At 50.4% G+C, this 17,667-nt stretch overlaps 6 protein-coding genes across 6 annotated transcripts; 2 read left to right on the plus strand and 4 right to left on the minus strand.

The window, feature by feature from the left end:
- Positions 1–535: 535 nt before the first annotated feature.
- J4E82_003633 (uncharacterized protein) lies at positions 536–1,302 on the plus strand (the record flags this gene model as incomplete). Its single annotated transcript, XM_051729917.1, has 2 exons — positions 536–698; positions 770–1,302. The coding sequence occupies 2 exons, from the start codon at positions 536–538 to the stop codon at positions 1,300–1,302; spliced, it is 696 nt and encodes a 231-aa protein (XP_051590241.1).
- A 542-nt stretch (positions 1,303–1,844) lies between these two features.
- On the minus strand, positions 1,845–2,892 carry J4E82_003634 (uncharacterized protein; the record flags this gene model as incomplete). The annotated part of the gene is made up of 3 exons (XM_051729918.1): positions 1,845–2,083; positions 2,132–2,647; positions 2,736–2,892. 3 exons carry the CDS (start codon positions 2,890–2,892, stop codon positions 1,845–1,847), a joined length of 912 nt encoding a protein of 303 aa, XP_051590242.1.
- A 3,675-nt stretch (positions 2,893–6,567) lies between these two features.
- J4E82_003635 (uncharacterized protein) lies at positions 6,568–8,949 on the plus strand (the record flags this gene model as incomplete). The annotated part of the gene is made up of 3 exons (XM_051729919.1): positions 6,568–6,867; positions 6,939–6,997; positions 7,056–8,949. The coding sequence occupies 3 exons, from the start codon at positions 6,568–6,570 to the stop codon at positions 8,947–8,949; spliced, it is 2,253 nt and encodes a 750-aa protein (XP_051590243.1).
- A 1,453-nt stretch (positions 8,950–10,402) lies between these two features.
- J4E82_003636 (uncharacterized protein) lies at positions 10,403–12,611 on the minus strand (the record flags this gene model as incomplete). The annotated part of the gene is made up of 4 exons (XM_051729920.1): positions 10,403–10,722; positions 10,816–11,356; positions 11,407–12,369; positions 12,603–12,611. 4 exons carry the CDS (start codon positions 12,609–12,611, stop codon positions 10,403–10,405), a joined length of 1,833 nt encoding a protein of 610 aa, XP_051590244.1.
- Positions 12,612–12,847: 236 nt separating this feature from the next.
- Positions 12,848–13,937, minus strand: J4E82_003637 (uncharacterized protein; the record flags this gene model as incomplete). The annotated part of the gene is made up of 3 exons (XM_051729921.1): positions 12,848–13,075; positions 13,130–13,642; positions 13,713–13,937. 3 exons carry the CDS (start codon positions 13,935–13,937, stop codon positions 12,848–12,850), a joined length of 966 nt encoding a protein of 321 aa, XP_051590245.1.
- Positions 13,938–14,583: 646 nt separating this feature from the next.
- Positions 14,584–16,323, minus strand: PRP45 (mRNA splicing protein; the record flags this gene model as incomplete). Its single annotated transcript, XM_051729922.1, has 2 exons — positions 14,584–16,091; positions 16,146–16,323. The coding sequence occupies 2 exons, from the start codon at positions 16,321–16,323 to the stop codon at positions 14,584–14,586; spliced, it is 1,686 nt and encodes a 561-aa protein (XP_051590246.1).
- Between the last annotated feature and the right edge of the window lie 1,344 nt (positions 16,324–17,667).

Raw genomic sequence — 17,667 nt, forward strand, 5'->3', positions numbered from 1 at the left:
GCACCTAAAAGGCTCAATGCAACAGACAATTCTTGGGCTTTGGTGAGATATTAATGAGGCTGCAGTCTCGATGTTTTACTCAGATGTCTCCGCTAGACCCATCGTCCGCTGATCTGCAACCAGGGTCCTTGATCCTTTAGCCAATCCTTTGACGTCAGAGCGCCCAATCGGCGCGCAGGAGAAGCAAAATAATTCGAGCATTATCCGTTTCGCGTCCCCTCTCTCCTAGAACCGAAACTGCCCGCAGCATTGTCATTGGCGTTTTACCTCTTTTGCACCATCTTTTTTTTCTTGTTGTCCTGTCATGCCGCACCGGTTACCCCACGCTCTCCGAGAGCTAGTCGCAGCGGGGCAGCTCTCCTTCGCTCCCGCAGCTCGACTCTTATCAAGCTCAACGCCGCTGCAGCGTACTTCTCTTTCACTTAACCGGACTTCGTTGCGATTCTGCTCTACTGGACCAGCAGCATCACCGCTTTTGCAAACAGCCACAGCACAACAACCAATTAGCGCCAAAAGACACTTTTCGTGGCCCAGAATGACTGGAAAGGAAGAGCCCAAGGAAGTGCGCAAGTACCTCCAGCAGAGTCATGACCGTATCTTTGAGAACAACAAGAAATGGGCCGATGAGATGAGGAAGAGGAACCCCTCCTTCTTCAGCAACCTGACTGCCGGACAGGCCCCCGAGTATCTGTGGATTGGTGAGTTCTACACGGCTATACTGGAATGACTCAATCCATCATAGACGTAGTTGCTAATCCATCACCTACAGGCTGCTCTGACTCCCGCATCCCCGCCGAAGCCATCACCGGTCTTGAGCCAGGCGAGATGTTCATCCACCGTAACATCGCCAACCTCGTCAACAACATCGACCTAAACGTCATGTCCGTCGTAAACTACGCCGTGCGCCACCTCAAGGTCAAGCACATTGTCGTCTGCGGCCACTACGGCTGCGGCGGTGTCAAGGCTGCCATGACACCAAAGGACATGGGTCTGCTGAACCCATGGCTGCGAAACATCCGTGATGTCTACCGGTTGCACCAAAAGGAGCTCGACGACGTCGTCGCCAATGGTGGCTCCGAGGACGACAAGTACAACAAGCTTGTTGAGCTCAATGTGTATGAGCAGTGCCGAAATGTTATCAAGACGGCGGCTGTGCAGCAGTGTTGGGCGGAGAATGAGTTCCCAGTTGTGCATGGCTGGGTATTTGGATTCGAGGATGGACTGCTGAAGGATCTCAAGTTTGACCATGAGGGGCAGCTTAAGGAGATTCAGAAGATTTACGATTTGACAAAGGATATGTAGATAGTGATAGATAGGGTGTATGAGTAGCGGTTGTGGCATTTAGCAAGGTGTTGATGGTGTTGAGATGGATGTAGATGAGGATGTATGATTTAGGTTGGTAGACTTGACGTCTCCGGATATGCTAGATGGAGTTGACGATAGCATCGTATCCAATGAAGTACGTACCTCAATACCACGATCATGAACTTACAAATACCAGTGACATTCTATATAACCCCCAGTCTATAGCACCCAGCACGCACATTCCCGTAAACAACGCATGCACGTTCCCTTCGATCAACCAAAAAGGAAAAGGTAGAGAAAAAAGAGAAAAGAGATTGGACATGCCATGATTTGAACATGGATCCCTCACATGACCCACACAGGTGTTTGTAGTTCGTTACTCCTGTGCTCACACGTCGACCTCGGTAGATCGCAGAACCGGTGCTGGTGGCAAGTTCACACAGCATGTCCGATTGGTGGCTATTGGGTGCGAGTGCCTTACCATTAGGCTACACGTCCTAGCATTTTTGTATGACTAAGTGTAGATTATCGAGACATATCTACTCGGGTTTTCGGGAGGTGGTTGTCTGAATCAGAGGGGTGTTTTTACCCATCGCGGTTGCTATGTTGAGAGCAAACATGGCAATCGCTGTCACACCGCTATCTTCTTCATCGCCATTGAAGGCTTTCTGTACGATGTCACCAACGTACCAGGACGTGCAACTCGCGAGTGCAGCAGCCATGAGCAGTGCATCGAAGATGTATATCGGCCATTCGTGTGTCAAGAGATATCCCTGGTCTGCTTTCGGTCAGTTGAAATTAACAGATAGGCAAGGAATACACTCACCACCCGTGACGTACTCAGCAACGCGGAATATGTTTCGTACTGTTACCAAACCACTAACAATGTACAGCGTGACCATGTACTTCTGCCAGTTGAACATCTTAACTGTTCCAATTTCCAACCTCTCAGCCTTCCCGGCTCTCAGGTGGAAAATAGCGGCAACAACCAAGAAGAACCCAAACACGATGAGTTGTATGACCAAACCAGCAAGTATGATGTACTTGCCCAGATTCTTTGTCGACTGCGAAGCATCAGTCTTCACCAGAAAACTAGCGCCTGCCGCTTGCACCAGGAAACACAATATATCGCCACCGAGAAAGATCTTTGTCAGCCACGTCGGCCGGATGATGGAGGCTTTGGTGTGTCCAGATGCGAGCACGAGGCGGCCCATGAACATGTAGATTGTTGCTGCAAAGAGTATGGGTGCGAGTAGGATGAGCATGGTTTGGACGATGTACGCGTTCTTTGAGGAGGGATGCGAGTGGCCGTATGCACGGGCTGCGTAGCCTAAAGACTCAACTTGGGAGGTGTCAGTCAAGTTCTTGTAATTGCTGACAATAGACTGTGCATTCTCCTCTGGGCTATTGCAAAAGGAGGAGCAACTTACAGACGGCGCCAATGACGAGGGGCACAGCGAACCACGTCTTGGTCTTGGACAATTTTACAAAATGTATCAGAAGTAGGATTAAAAAAATCACCATGCTGAAAATGGCCGCGGGCTTTGAAGGGGAGTATGGATAGAGAGATGATTCGTGGTCTACCATTGTAGTCGTAGATAATGCTTGAGGTTTAGGGGAGTATGTAAGAAATACTGTGAAGGAAAGCCGGTAAGTTGTTCGATGAGGAATAGAAGTTGCTCGTGGAGGATCTAGGGTTGCGGGTGGGGAGCGTGAAACTGATGCATCTAGTGTCTGCTATATTATCTGTAAGGAGCAGATTGGTATATATACATTTCGAGCCAAGGACTATACGAAAGAACGAGAATTATGCGCAGATTTTGAGGCTTAGACAGGACCAGAGTATGAGTGTATTCAAGCCATGGGTGGCTGAGTAGATTAGCGTGTGAAACAAAATTGTAATGGTGGTAGGGAATGCCAAGGCTGTATGCCCCTGAGGCTGAACTGGGAGACAATAGGTCAACAGGAACGAATAAACGAGAATGTATCAAACTATCTCATTCTCGTTTTCATGTATGTGTGCTTCATGAGATACCAAGTGAGAAGAAGCCGCGATTATTTATCCATTAAACGCCTTCTAGCCTATGATATTCTATGTCGTCGTATCTACAACCCATGTATTCTTGCTTGCTTGTAACACCATTGCATGATTCCATTCCAGCGGCTATCACAGCCATTGAGCTGGGAAGAAAGTTCCTCCACAATTCTCCGGCCAGCATACTTTGACCACCATATATCCTCCAGAATAACACTGAGTGTACCCCAGCATGCCAATATTACCAAAGCTGCAGTTTCTCCCAATTCAGCTTTCTGAAAGAAAATAGGCTCCACCAACACCAACCAAGAGATGACCGAACGCCCATTGTTATTAGCGTATGACTTCTCCAGTTGCTCTAGTGTAGTACGGAAGAATGGGGTCTCACTATCGTCAAGATCGATATTCGCCAGTATAGCATCAGTCAACTCCCGCATCTGGTCCGCCGAGAACGAATGGCCTTCCTCGATTCGTAGTACAGTAGGGCTGTCGGTAATTCGTTTAAGCTCACTTTTTTCAGCCCAGACGCGATGCCCTTTAACCATGTCCATCAAGCATAGCGCGTACGTCCTGACACGCTTTACTATTTCGACTATTGGTTCCAACTGCTCGCCCGGAGTTGCAGGTGTCAGAGCTGCAACCAGTGTGGCCACTGTGTGGAGAGAAGTCATGAGGCAAACAGGATCGAAGCTCTCTTCCGATATCTTGACGAGCGACTGTGTTTCGTTGAACTCGGTTATACTTCGATTTTGGTAGTGGAGGGCGGCGGCGACATGCTCGTGTACAGCGCTGGCCTCTGATGCATTGCTCGCGCTGTGCAGGGACGTAAATGCGAGAACGATATCCATTAGATAAGTGTGTTGCAGAGCTTGCTCAACTGTGTAGTCGCGAAAGAGCTCCATGTTGCGAGGACCAGAAGTACGATATGTGACTGTGGACCATTGGTGCATGAGTTGCATTTCTCTCATCCGGGTGGCATTGTAAGTGACCAGTCGTAAGGAAGAGCCACGGTATGTATTGTGCAGTGGACACAATGGGGATGTGATCGACGGAGGCGATGATGATGATGAAGAGGAGGAGGATGATGTGGATGATGCTGATGATGACCTTGCTGTGGTTGAGGATGTCTTGGCCAAATTCCTAGATCCAGTAGTCGCAACAGTTGGGTTTTGGTAGATGCATCGATCTTGTCGTTGAGCACACGCTCCACATGTTGGTGTAGCTTCGTCACATTTGACACGCCGTCGCTTGCACGTGTCGCATCCAGCCCTGGACTTCCTATGGTATCGCTTTATTGGCTTTCGGGCGGGCTCTCGAGGTTCGCGCATGATGCACCTCTATCAATGGATGAAGTTGCGTTTGTAAACATGCAGGGCTTGAGGTCGTTTGTGAGTGCACCAGCATGATTTAGACCTTGAGATGTACGACGGGGGCAGAGTTGATTGCGCCAGAAGCTTAATTTGGTAGAGTGACGCTAAGTTTGCCGATCAAGTGGCTGAGGGTACTCGTTTACTCGTTCAGCGGAACCGAAGAACTCCATGTTCCGTGCCGACACTAGCGAAGTAGACGTACTCAATCCAGATGCAAGGGTACTAGCCAATATGCCGCGTAACTGAACTCGACAAAAGAAGCAAATAGCTCTCTGCATTGCCACTCGCTGGTTATCTGTTGACTCGTTCGCTTGTCCGCCTTGATGTACAATGGTCTCTGCCACGTCGATAATACAACCTAAGAGAAGAAGATATGGCATTACAGACCCGAAGCCTTTTGCGACCCCCCTTGAACATATTGTCATATAAACGATGTTCTCGCAGCCATCACCTAGGGCTGTGTGCATATAAGAGCGAATCAACCCTTGCGTCGAGCACCAAACGCATCTCTAGCACTGGCTCTATCCTCTCATCTATACGATGCATTTAGCTTCAGGTATGTCAAGTTCAATTGCCTGGCCGTAACCTATTGGACTTGATCTCAGCTTCTGAAGGCACCCGCAACAGGCGCATCGGCTTGTTCGAGCCTCCAACAGCCCTATCTTCACGGCACTACGGGTACAAACTCTACGGCAAAGCTCAAGACGTAACGGACACTAGCAAGCTCGCCGATCCCAGTTGAACAACTTGTGCCGCTTCTTGGTTTCTCACCTTATAACATCTCCTACCGTCGTGTAGAGATGACCTGTAACCGTCCTGGTCAGAACGATACGGCCAATCTTTAAGTATGGCTGCCGGAAGACTGGAATGGACGCTTCCAAGGTATGGGAGGCGGTGGTTGGCACGCTGGTGTTGTTGACCAGCTCTGTTTTCCAGCCATCGTTGATAGATATGCGGCAGCTTCCACTAACGGTGGCCACAATGCGATCGAAGTCACCGCAGCAATTGGCGCTTGTGATGCCTTGGACGACGTTGAGAATTCCATTATGGACGCGTACAGGATGTCTGACATCTGCATCTAATGGACGTCCAAAAGTAGGTTCGTGTTGGAGCTGGACGTCGAGGGTAGAGAGGCTGCATGTGCGCACAGCTGCCATCGACCTCCGTGTGGGTGACCGGCTCCAGCCCGAGGCCGACACCCACCCAAAACCGTTTCATGTTGCGAGGCCTCCATCAATACACCATCGTTCTACCTGACAGACGACACGCGCAAGTCTGATGATTCGAGCTTGTATGAGGTGCAATGTGCGATGCCTCGCAGTGTGGCTATGCTGTCATAGTGAGATATAGAAAGGCTGGCGGATATGCCGCGGAAGCCTCGTGGCGAGATCACCGAAATCACCGACCCGCGCTTGACAAAAGACCGGCCATCACTCATTCAGCTACCTACAACAGTTCCAGAATCTGGAAACATCGCATACTACTGACACTACGCAGCGGACTCAGTGACGATTACATTGCTTGTATCTTCCGTTCAATATGGTTGAGCAACCAAGTATTCAATGTGCAGACACCGATGGCAACGGACCAGCAAAACGTCGTCGGAGGCCCGCACTATCTTGCGTCGAGTGTCGTATGCGCAAGGTAAAATGCGATCGAGAGAAGCCTTGTGGAGCATGCACCAGAATCAAATCGGCAACCTGCACTTTTAGACCTACGCGCCCGGGAATTCGGTCAGAAAGGAGCGAAAGGTCACCCGAAGATGATACCTCGACAGGCCACAGCAACGACCAGGACCAAGGACATCCGGCTCGGTCTTCTCCCCAGCCGCCCACACCGTCCAATAACTTTGACGCGATGATCAATCGCTACGTGGCACCTGGGCTTCTCGGAGAACGTGGTGGCAAGCTGAAGCCTTTGCCTGCCGATAGACCGCCTTTCAACTTGAACTCACACCCAGATACTACACAAGCCTCCGTCATCAGTAGCTTGTTGGATCGGATCCACGGCTTGGAAGAGCAGCTGGCGAGTGCTACTTTGAATGAGCAAGCGAGAAGTGGTACATTGCCGAGACAGGAAAGCTCAGATGCCACAAGCGGTCAGTTTGTAAAGTCGAAGTTTTACGGTCAGAGTCATTGGATCAACGCTATAGACCCTGTGAGTGAGCCTTGCCTGAGATTTTTCTACATTTATACTTGCGCCGGACTTCACTAACGTACGCCAACCAGTACGATGCTCTTGGTGCTGCGAATACTACGATCAACGAAAACACAAATAGGAAAGAGGTGTATGTGATTGCGCGTAAGATTTACTTGAAAGAGAAGCCATCTAATTTTGACGCCTAGGAACAAGTCGACCGAACTGTATGCTACCGTCTCAGAAGTGAAACGAATGGCTCGCATCATCAAGGCCTCGCGCATGTCACAGCCTTCAATTTCACCAGAATTGCAGGCATGCATTCCACCCAGGGAGATCAGCGATGCGCTTGTTGACTGTTACCTGCGCACATTCGAGGGCGTCTTTCGTGTCTTGCACGTTCCTTCTTTCAAGAAGATATACGACGCCTATTGGCTAGGCACTATGCCTGCAAAGCCTTCCATCGTTCATAAGTTTCTACTGGTATGCGCAATTGGCGTGCCATTCTACACTGGACCAGAGCAAGCCAAGCTCCGCGTCTCGGCCGTGAAATGGATCCAGGCTGCAGCAGAGTGGCAAAGTGCTCCTCATGCGAAGTCGCGTCTCAACATGATAGGATTGCAAATACAGATTCTTATTCTAATCGCACGCCAAGTTTGTAATGTCGATGGCGACCACATCTGGATACCTGCAGGCACGCTGTTACGAACGGCCATGCATCTTGGTTTGCATCGCGATCCATCTCATTTCCCCAAAATCAGCGTCTATCATGGTGAGATGCGACGCAGGCTCTGGGCAACCGTCTTGGAGATTACTGCGCAAAGTAGCCTGGATATGGGCATGCCACCCATGGTCTCTATCAACGACTACGATACTAAGCCGCCGGCTAACATCAACGATGAAGACATGGGTGAAGGCATTGAGGCGCCTTTGGATGCGAAACCAGAAACTGTTTTCACCGACAGTAGCATCCAAATTGGTTTTACACGGACTCTTCCTGTAAGGTTAGAGATCATCAAGCTGATCAACAATCTACGCTTTGATCTATCGTACGATGACGTACTGCGCGTCGGCAGCGAGCTAACCAGCGCCTGTCGCAAGGGGATGATATTCTTCAAAGCCGCATTAGCTGCGGGACACAACATCACGCCTTTCCAGATAAAAATGTGCGACACCCTAGTCCGACGCTTCGTCCTCTGTCTTCACCGCCCATACTTCTCAAAAGCATTCAGAAACCCACGCTATCATTACTCAAGAAAGATATGTTTGGACACCTCGTTAGCAATCTACGCGCCGGCGACGGACAACGCGCCTGATGAAGAAGACGATTGGACACGTATGACACATCGATGTGTCGGCTTCTTTAAGTCATTCTTCCTCTACGGCATGTCAACCGTATATTACGAGCTTACTTCGCAAATCAATGAGAGACTAGAAGATGCAGCGCTCTTTGCTCCCATGGTTTCCGCACGAACACCAACATCTTCCTCCACAGGGTTGTCATCATTACCGGCACAGTATCAGCCTCTACGTGAAGTCCTGGAATCATCACGCCGCTTAGGGATAGCCCGGATTCATAATGGCGAAACGAACGCAAAGGGTGTCGTTTTCATAAATTGTGCCCTAGCACGCATCGACGCTTTAATATCTGGCAACGACCCCGACGCAGCTGTCCTTGAAGCAGCAAAAACTTCTACCAGCGAAACGAGTCGGATACTGGCTGAAGTATATCGAGAAGAGCACGGCGAAGAGATTGATCTAGGTCTTTCGAGCGGATGTTTCAATGGAAGAGAACACGGCCGTGGCGAAGGCGCTGATGACATCACTGGGAAGCATCTTCCTACTGGGACTGACGTCCAGAGCGGCTTCAGCAATGTTGCAGCCTTCCCTTCTTTCGACGGCACGATAGAGGGAATGAATATGCTGGACGCCGATCTAGGAGATATGAACATGGGTGTGGATGTTGACATTAATGCCTATATGCAAGGACAGCCTATGGACATAGGGAATGGCTTCCATTTCGGAAGGAGCCCCGAGTGGTTTTATGATCTTAATGGGTGGGCTGGGACGGGCAATCCCGGGAACCTTGGGTACGGTGTTTGACGCCCGTACCATACGATCAAAACCTATGTAAGGCTGCAGACCTTAATTCCGATACTCATCCGATGTCTAACCGCACCCGATAACAATCATGTCCGACACCACTCGGGTTACTCTTAAAAAAAACGGCCTAAATGTCCAGAAACAGGATGGTTAATTGCAGCCAATACCTCGTTCTATAGTTGCGATCCCGAGGATCCGCTGCCCGGCTTCCCAGCTTTTGCTATCATCGTGAAAACGGTGCACATCTCAGGCTCTTGCATAGGCTCTCCTAGGGAGATCGAGGAAACGCTACAGTTTATTGCAGATCGGTGTTAAGCCTCGATTGAAGCTCATCACGATGAAAAAGGCAAGCCGCGTCATTGTGGAGTTCGCAGAGGGTAAGCAACGACACAGATTCATACTCACAAACGAGAAACACACCAAGTAAAAGAAGATGAGATGAGGAAGATGTTGAGCATATGTAGCAGAAGTTGTCAGAGTGCAAATACAGTTTTTTGTATAATCCTCCTTGGGTGTAAATTTCGTTCGAAGATGCGTAGAGGACACTGTCGTGCTGGGAGCTATATAGTATCACACTTATGGCTCAATATTGAGTTACAAGCGACTGTCGAGATCAATCGAAAGACAAACTTCAAACTTCGTGAGCCGGAAGAGACACGCGCCCACGTGGGCGCTAAACATGGCACGCCTTACCATAGCGGGGTTGGCTTAGTCTTGGAAGCTCCATCAATGTCTTCCTGCAACTCGAATGAACTAACGAACAACATAGCGATATCTCCTTGTACATCGCAGCAGGTCTCACCGTGCTTCCATCCATCAGAATGTCACCCATCTCGCGCATGGCTCGTCTCCTTCTCATCTTACATGCGTTCGTCAACATAGTCTTCGGCATCTACCCCTTCGTCAACCCCGGGGAATACGCTGCCATAACTGGTGTAGAAGGCCCAGACAAGACCTTGCAATCGATTGGTAAGTCAGGATTTCCAATATTCGTTTCCCGCCTCGAATACCCGCATAAATTCGCAGATACCCATCCATCATACTTCAAGCTCAGGCTAACATTGTGACAAAGGTCTGGGTGGAATAGCAGTCGGCTGGTACCAACTCATCTTCACCCTCCAAGGCAACCGTCGCATGATGGCTTCTACGATCCCGATGAGATTGGGCTTTGCCGCAGTCATGTATAGTTGGGAGAAGCAGCCTGTGATGATTTACGAGCTTATTGTTGTGTGGTTCTGTTTACTTGGGGTGTTTGCTTAGAACAAGGAAACAACAGAGGAAGATCGACAGAGAATGGAAAGAGGTGAACGAGATGGTAATCAGGATCTGTGAAGTTCGAATGGGAGGTAAGAGCTACTTCATTGTCGATCTATGCTATCTATTCGCGAACAACCTCAAGCTAGAGATGAAGACAATTCTTGAATAAGAATGCTACGTAACCCCTTTTCCCTTCTCAACTCCATTTCACACTCCCTCCAGCTTTGCCATCCAGCCCCCATCCGCCATACGTATCTACAAAGCCCTCTCTAGTAAGATACTCCTTGTGTTCCTCGCTTCTCCACGCCAGCGCTGTACCCAACTTCCAACTCGTATCCATCTTATCGACTACCAGTTCCACAAGTTGCAGGTTCTGCGGTTGCTTGAGTTGTGGTTTCTCTAAGATGGCTGCTAACTCTGACTGAGTAGTTGCGCGATGGTAAGAGGATTGCGGGTCCGGATGGCGGTACAGAGGGAGGAGGTGAGAGTAGTTGTGGGGAACAATGTCGTTGTATGCTGTCAAGGATGTCAGTTGATGTTGGATCTACTATTTTCTGTGTAGAGCCGAAAAACGAATGGTAGATAGGGGAGAGGAAAGAAAAGTCTGACCTTGTTGAGCGCCCCAAATCAACCTCTCAACTGTATATCCATCATTATTAATGACAAATACGATAGTCTTACACTTCGCCTTAATCATAGTACCAATTTCCTGGATCGTCAGAGCCATACTTCCATCTCCTGTTATCAAAATCGTCCGTCCTTCTCCTTCTCTTCCGGCCGGTTGACTCTTAGCTTTGCTTTCTACCTCTCTTCGCGCAATTCCTACGCCCAGCGTAGCTGCAGTAGCGAAGCCGATACTACCGTAGTAAATCTGTGTGACTAGTCTGATATCTGCGGGGAACGTAATATCGCAGATGCCGAAGTTGGAAGTTCCAGTTTCGCTGACTATAGCGTCGCCGGGACGGATGAAGGATTGGATGGCGGGCCAGAGTTGGGATTGGGTTAGATGGGCTGACTTTGCGTCGAGTGGTGTGCGGGGTGGTGGAAGCTGTGGGTTTGGAATTTTATGCTGCGGTGTTGATGGTAGGGCGGCAGTAAGAGCTGCAAGGAGGGACTTTATGGCCGTGTTAGGGTAGGACTTGCCCTTGACCTGGGTGTCTGTCAGTAACTAGCGTCAGACGTGTTGTGCTGGATACTTACGATAACGTCGTGCGGATTGATGTGAATCGTACTACTCTCATCCAACTGTCTTGAGAACCCAGCCGAGTTCGTATCAGCAGGTATGTACCCTAGGGTAACCACCAAGTCTGCTTGTTTCGCTGCTTCTTTGACGCCCGGAGAACTGACTTCGCCATTCCAGACCCCCACAAAGTTCTCTTCTGTCTCGTCGACAACGCCTTTACCCATGGTCGCCGAGAAAAAAGGAACATTGAGTTTGCGGACTAGCTGCGCAGTCTCCTGGGCAGCATTGAAGCGTTGGACGAGAGCATCTACTAGTATTGTCGGATATTTGGCTTGCGTAACTGCATCCGTGATAGCCTTAACCGCTTCATCCTGTGTCTTCTCGTCAACGTGCGGCTCAAGATTGATCGGTGTTTCCAACAGCGCAGCATCCACCATCTCAGCACTCAAATCCAGTGGCATGAAAATATACACCGGCCCACTCTTGATAACACACTCCCTCAGCACCCTGTCAATCTCTTTCGGAGCATCTGCGACATCCCAGAGTTCTGCAGCAGCAAATCTCAGCCCCTCGCTAGCCTTGTTGTACATTTGATGATTTGGCTTATTGCCGATGCTGTGATGGATCATCATATTGCCTTTCTGCATCGCCCGTGTAGTCTGGCCAACGACATGGACGACTTTGACATGCTCACTCATGCTACCTGCGATGCCGTTCAGAGCCGATAGTTCACCGACACCGTGTGTGGTCACGAGACATCCGGGCGTGTCCTTGATACGAGCGTATCCATCGGCGGCGTAAGCTGCATTCAGCTCGTTTTGATTAGTAACGAAAGATAGGCCTGGGGTGAGGTAGATGGAATCGAGGAACTGGAGATTGAAATCGCCGGGTACTCCGAATATTGTGTCGACGCCAACTTGGTGGATGCGTTCCCACATGTAGCGTCCGAGGGTGATCTTGCCATGGCCTGCCATGATGAGCTATCTCCTAACTCTTTCTCCTTGTAACTGTTGCAGGTTTTGTGAGAGTATTTAAAAGTGGTATTGGTCGTTACTATCTGGATCTGTTAGTTGTGTTGTTCTAATATGCCGTGATCCCTGCAAGGCGTAGTAGCGATAAGCTTACTGTGTGCTTCTGCCAGGATTCTGAATGATATCAACCTGTAAAGTAAGCAAGGTTTAGAGAAAGTTCAAGGATAATGCAGAAGATGGACGCTAAACATCATAAGATTCACATGATGTTAGCCTCTGTCTAGGGCGTGCGACGCGTGTAAGGCGTTGTATGACAACCGCGGTTCGGTTGGAGACGGTTAGCTACAATGCGGGGGATCGGCCTAACATCGGAATGATAGCGGAAACAGGTGGCTGCGGTATTGGAGAGCAAAATAATCAGAGCTTTGGGAACAAAATCTTAGGAGTAGTTGAAGAGTTTCTAGATTTGGGTTTAGGTCTTTGACAATTACGCGCTTTCTTCTGTCGTCCCTGCAACCGAGTGCTTCTTAGCATCCTCGAAGCTTGCCATCTTGAAATCATATGGCAGCTCAAAGTCCGCTTGCGGATCTCCCTCGAAAGGTTTGAAATCTACAAGAAGAGAGTCTTTGACTGCAAAGACAGCGTCGTCGTCGATGTACTTGCTCGTTCGGTCGAAGATTTGGGTAACAATAGGTTTGTAACCGGGTGCAGTAAGCTAAGATACGTTAGAACAACAGGTCGCAGGCTGCTACTATGGAAGTTGACATACCAGAAAGTGTATATGAGCCGGTCTGAATGGGTGTCTATCCAACGCCTTCAAGACCTCGCCTGCAGGGCCATCAAAAGGTATGGGGTAGGGCACCGGCCTCAAACAATAGAAGCTATACTTCCCATCCTTGCCTGTTGTGAATCTGCCTCTGAGATTCATCTCTGGCTGGTCTGGATCCTGTTGTTCGTACAGTCCGTTCGGTGCCGTATGCCATACGTCCACCACCGCGCCCTCGATAGGCTGACCTGTCTTGAAGTCTGTGACGGTGCCATGCATAAATGTCCGGTCACCTTGCTCATTTATCTCCTTGGACACGATACAGGAGCCCATAGGCAGCTTCGGAGCGTTCTGCCGATAGAAGGGGCCTAGGATAGCGGTTGATGTGGGTTCGTCAGCGGCGGTAGAAGCAAGCTTATAGGTAATTTCGTCGACGAGAGACTCGAGGCCGAGAATATCGCACAGCAATTGGCCTTCATTGCGTTTGGAGTCTGACATGCGACCTGCTGCATTCATCTGAACATTGTTTAGCATGCCAAGCATCCTATTTCTCAGAGCCTTAAGCACAGAAGGCTTTCCAACGTACCAGCTCGACTCCTGTCATCCACTCATCGACGGTGAGCTCATTCTCCCTCGCAAAATCATGAAGATGCCGTATCAATCCTGCTGTAAGTTGCCTGACTCTTGGTGTAGCCTTTGGTCCCGTCGCATTGATGACCGCTTGTGTGAAGTTCGGATTGAACTTGTGTTCCTTGCTATCCGATACTGCAGACGGGTGTTGAGCTTGAGAGGCTGGTGTTCCTGTAGACATGACGTATCTCCGTGGTATAGGTTGTGAACGTTGCGGTTCTGTCTTTGAAGCAACAAGGATTTCCCTCCTTCTACGCAACACGATTGCGACTGGATCTTATATACACTTTACAATGAGAATAGTTCGTATTCCAGCAATCACGAAAGGACGTTAGCAATACAATCAAAACCCGGCATCCGGCAGCATATCGGCGAATTTGAACACACCAGTACAAGCCAGGTGCGCATAACTTCAGGGTCTATTGCTGGCTTACGCTTTCGCGACGTGAGATGGCGGGGCTGTGGAGCGAAGGGTGTAAATGGCACGAACGGAAGCTGATGTCGGTGGAAGCAACCCGACGAAGGGTGCGCCATCCGATACTGGGATCCCTGAGCCGACCAATAGGGAAAGATGCTATGTAAGATCGGTGATGAGCACGTACGAAGCAATCAACAGTTGTTGGCGGATGTGCTGGCTACGCCGCATGTCTATCAGGGCAATGGGCACAAAAGAATGCTCGTGCATATCATAGTTTTCTGGTGAAGGAATTGAATTGGTCGATTCGTGACCTTGATCGCTGTAAATGCTACAATATCGCAAGGGCAAGTTAAACTATGCAGAAGAAATCCAACGCCAATTTTCAGGTTCCGACAACAAGACAAGACGCTCAGTCGCTGTCATCGTCGACCCTGGCACGCTTGGCTGACCTGCCCTCAGGCTCTTGGATGCCGTAACGTTTCTCGCCTGTCTTCTCACCTTTTTCACCCTTTTCATCTTTTTCTCCACGAACCTCATCAATCATCTGGTTGATGTTGAATGGGTCATCAGTATCCTTCTCAAATTCCACAGGTCCGTCCCGGGCTTCTTGCAGATCGGCACCCTTGAAACCCTCCTTGGCCTTTCCGAGGACTTCGAACTTGTTTGTCTTTGTGATCCTATCGTATGTCTGTCCTTCATCCTCCCCGTCATCCTGTTGTACACTAGGGCGGTAGATGCTGCTAATGGCATCCTGAGCCGCAAAGAGAGGCTTGTCGTAATGGTTGTCCTCGTTGAAACCAGCGTTGAATCCGCTGGATTGGTTGAACAGTCGCGAGTCGTACATCGACTCTCCGCTCTGCGTCGGTTTTGCCAGACCAAGTGCAACCTTCTCAGAGATGTCACGATTCTGCTCCCGGGCGAGCATCTGGATCTTGCGCTCAGTACCCATCTTTGACTGACGAAGTTCGCGCTGGAAGTCCTCGCGCCGCTCTTTACGATCATTCATTCGCTTCCGCACTGCCTCCTCCTCTGAATCTGTGTCCGAATCGCTTTGTGATCGTCGTCGGGAGGCGTTGGCACGCTCTGCTCGTGCCTGTTTCGCAAGGTCCCGTAGGCGCTCTTCCTCCTTTAGTTTCGCCTTCTCTGCTAGTTTTTGCTGCATAATAGCACGCTGTTTGACCTCCTCTCGTGCATGCCTGTCTGCAGCCTGCAACGCTTCGCCAAATTGAGCGAACTTGTCGTTGATCGTGATATCTTGGAGACCCCGACCATCGGCTGCCAGACGTTTGTCTAGTGGTACAGTATAACCCTTGGGGTTCTTCCAGTTACTGATCGGGGGTGGAATCTTCCATAGCTCTTGGTCTTCGGCAGTCAGCTTTCGAGGCGGCGAGTGGAGGACGGGTGGAGGAGGCGATGGCGGTCCGCGGGGGATTCGCTTGTGCTTGAATTTGGGTGGTTCCATGGGGTCGATTTGTCTTTGCTGGATCTTGATAATGCGCGTTTGGCCTTGCGCCTGGCCGTGCTGCGCAGTGGGCGTATAACGAACGAACGTGGGCTCGTCATTCTTTCGTCCTTGTACGTTCTTTGGCTTTTGTGCGGCTGTCTGCCCTTGAACTAGTGCCATCAATGCCTGCTCAGTCTTCTCCTTGGTCGCTTGGACAACGTCGGCGGAGGGACGCGACAAGTCCAGCTCGCCGGCGTCTGCCTGTTGGCGCAAGGGGATAAGGTCCTTGAAGCTTGCTTGTACAATCCTTGAATCGCCGTGTCCGCGTCGCGCAATCTCATCGTATTTGGTCTTGCCCTCGCCGTCGACCCTTCTTACAAGAGCATTCGATGTGGATGGTGTGCCCTTCTTTCCCATGTCCAGTGGGTATTGCGCGACTAGTACTTCGGGGAACGCGCCTCCATCGCCAAAGTCTAGATATAGAGTCAGTGCATGTTTCGCGTGCATCTCATCTGTCCAAGCCTTACCTTCAGGCGCGCGGGGTCTCCAGTGCTGCCTCTGGCCGTAGGGCGGCGGACCCTTCTTCGCTACGACTTGCGCTTCGTATTGCTCTGCGGTCAATACGCGCGTGCTGTTGGTGAGCTCCTCCTCTTCGCCAGAGTACTGCGGCTTCGGCAGCGACTTGGATAGTGCTGCGACAGACATGGTCGATGTACTCGCTAGAACGGTCTGCGAGGCGATGAATGTTGGATATCGTGATCCGTGTTTGGTTGTGGTGGTGGTCGATGGACAAGATTATTTCATCAGACTTTCGGCGTTCTGATTCAGCCACCGCCGAGATCACGTGAAGAGACGCCACAACGCCACAACCAGTGAACGAGGCGCAACTGGCACTAGCATGTGCGCAAATACGTTGAACCTACCGTTTATCGATTTTGTGTACACGATAAGCGAGCTAAACTCTGTCTTGGGTCGCGAAATTGCAGTGTCCTGGGAAGGTTCTCCCGCTGATGCCGCTTTCATTTTCACGACTCAAGCTACGGCGATTCTTACTTGTGACTGACATGGATCAAAGTCCCCGTCCCAACTCGCTTATAGCGCCATTGACCAGGATGGCGAATGCAGGAACAGTCGCTCTGAGCACAGTATTTCTGCAGTCTTTATCTTTTGCGGGAAAAGTGTGGAGAGTTGGAGATGGGGTCCTGCTAAGGTCCAAGCAGCGGTGTGCGTTCACCGGACGAGATGTCCACACAGCATGCTTTTTAGGATAAATGCCCACAATGGGAAGATAATAATCGCGCAGGTGGACGTAGGGCCTTGCTTACCAGGAATTCTAATCAGAGCAGGGTGCCACGTCTCGTGTGTTTGTGCAGAGCACTCTTTGGCAATCATGGTCCATGGCAGAGATAGGGCAGAGCATGTGATGGCAGATATAGGTGCTAGGCTATATTTCTAGTTAGCTGCACATCATACCGTTGCTAAGAGACGGTTCGGAAGCTCGTCATTCGTTCCAGAAAGGACTGTGACATCTCGTGCAGAGTGGCCCGGCACCCTAGCAACGAATGGGCCATGGTCAAGATGCTAGGGATCCCCAGCGTCGCAGCATCAATCCTCTGAACTTTGAAGAGAGCATGCGCAATATACGACGGCTTGCGCGCGGACTGTGGGTCACAAAAGCAGCCATGACGGGCTGAGTATTCTGAAACGTTGTCCGTCATCCCTGTCTGGTGTGCCAGCGCAGGCCTGCAGCTATGCCGACCCATTCTCGGAAATCATCTGGAGGAGCCTCACAACACACCACGCAAAGGCGCAATTCGACTTCCCAGCAGACGCCGCCCAAGCCGCCCAAGCATCTGCGCAACAATACCGCTCCCGAGCCGCCGACGCTCTTGCGCCTGCCATCTGTGAGCTCGACCACCTCCGCCCGACGACCCCCAGCCTCGCATAGTGGCCATGGCATAGATAATTCGCGCGGCCCTCCTGTCACCTTGGTTACACGCAGTCGAAGTTCGCAAAACCCCGCCGACTTTGCCTATGCGCAGCAGCAAC

The sequence above is a fragment of the Alternaria postmessia genome (assembly GCF_024291825.1).
Source record: "Alternaria postmessia strain BMP 2775 chromosome Unknown scaffold_16, whole genome shotgun sequence".
Taxonomy (NCBI): Eukaryota; Fungi; Ascomycota; class Dothideomycetes; order Pleosporales; family Pleosporaceae; genus Alternaria; species Alternaria postmessia.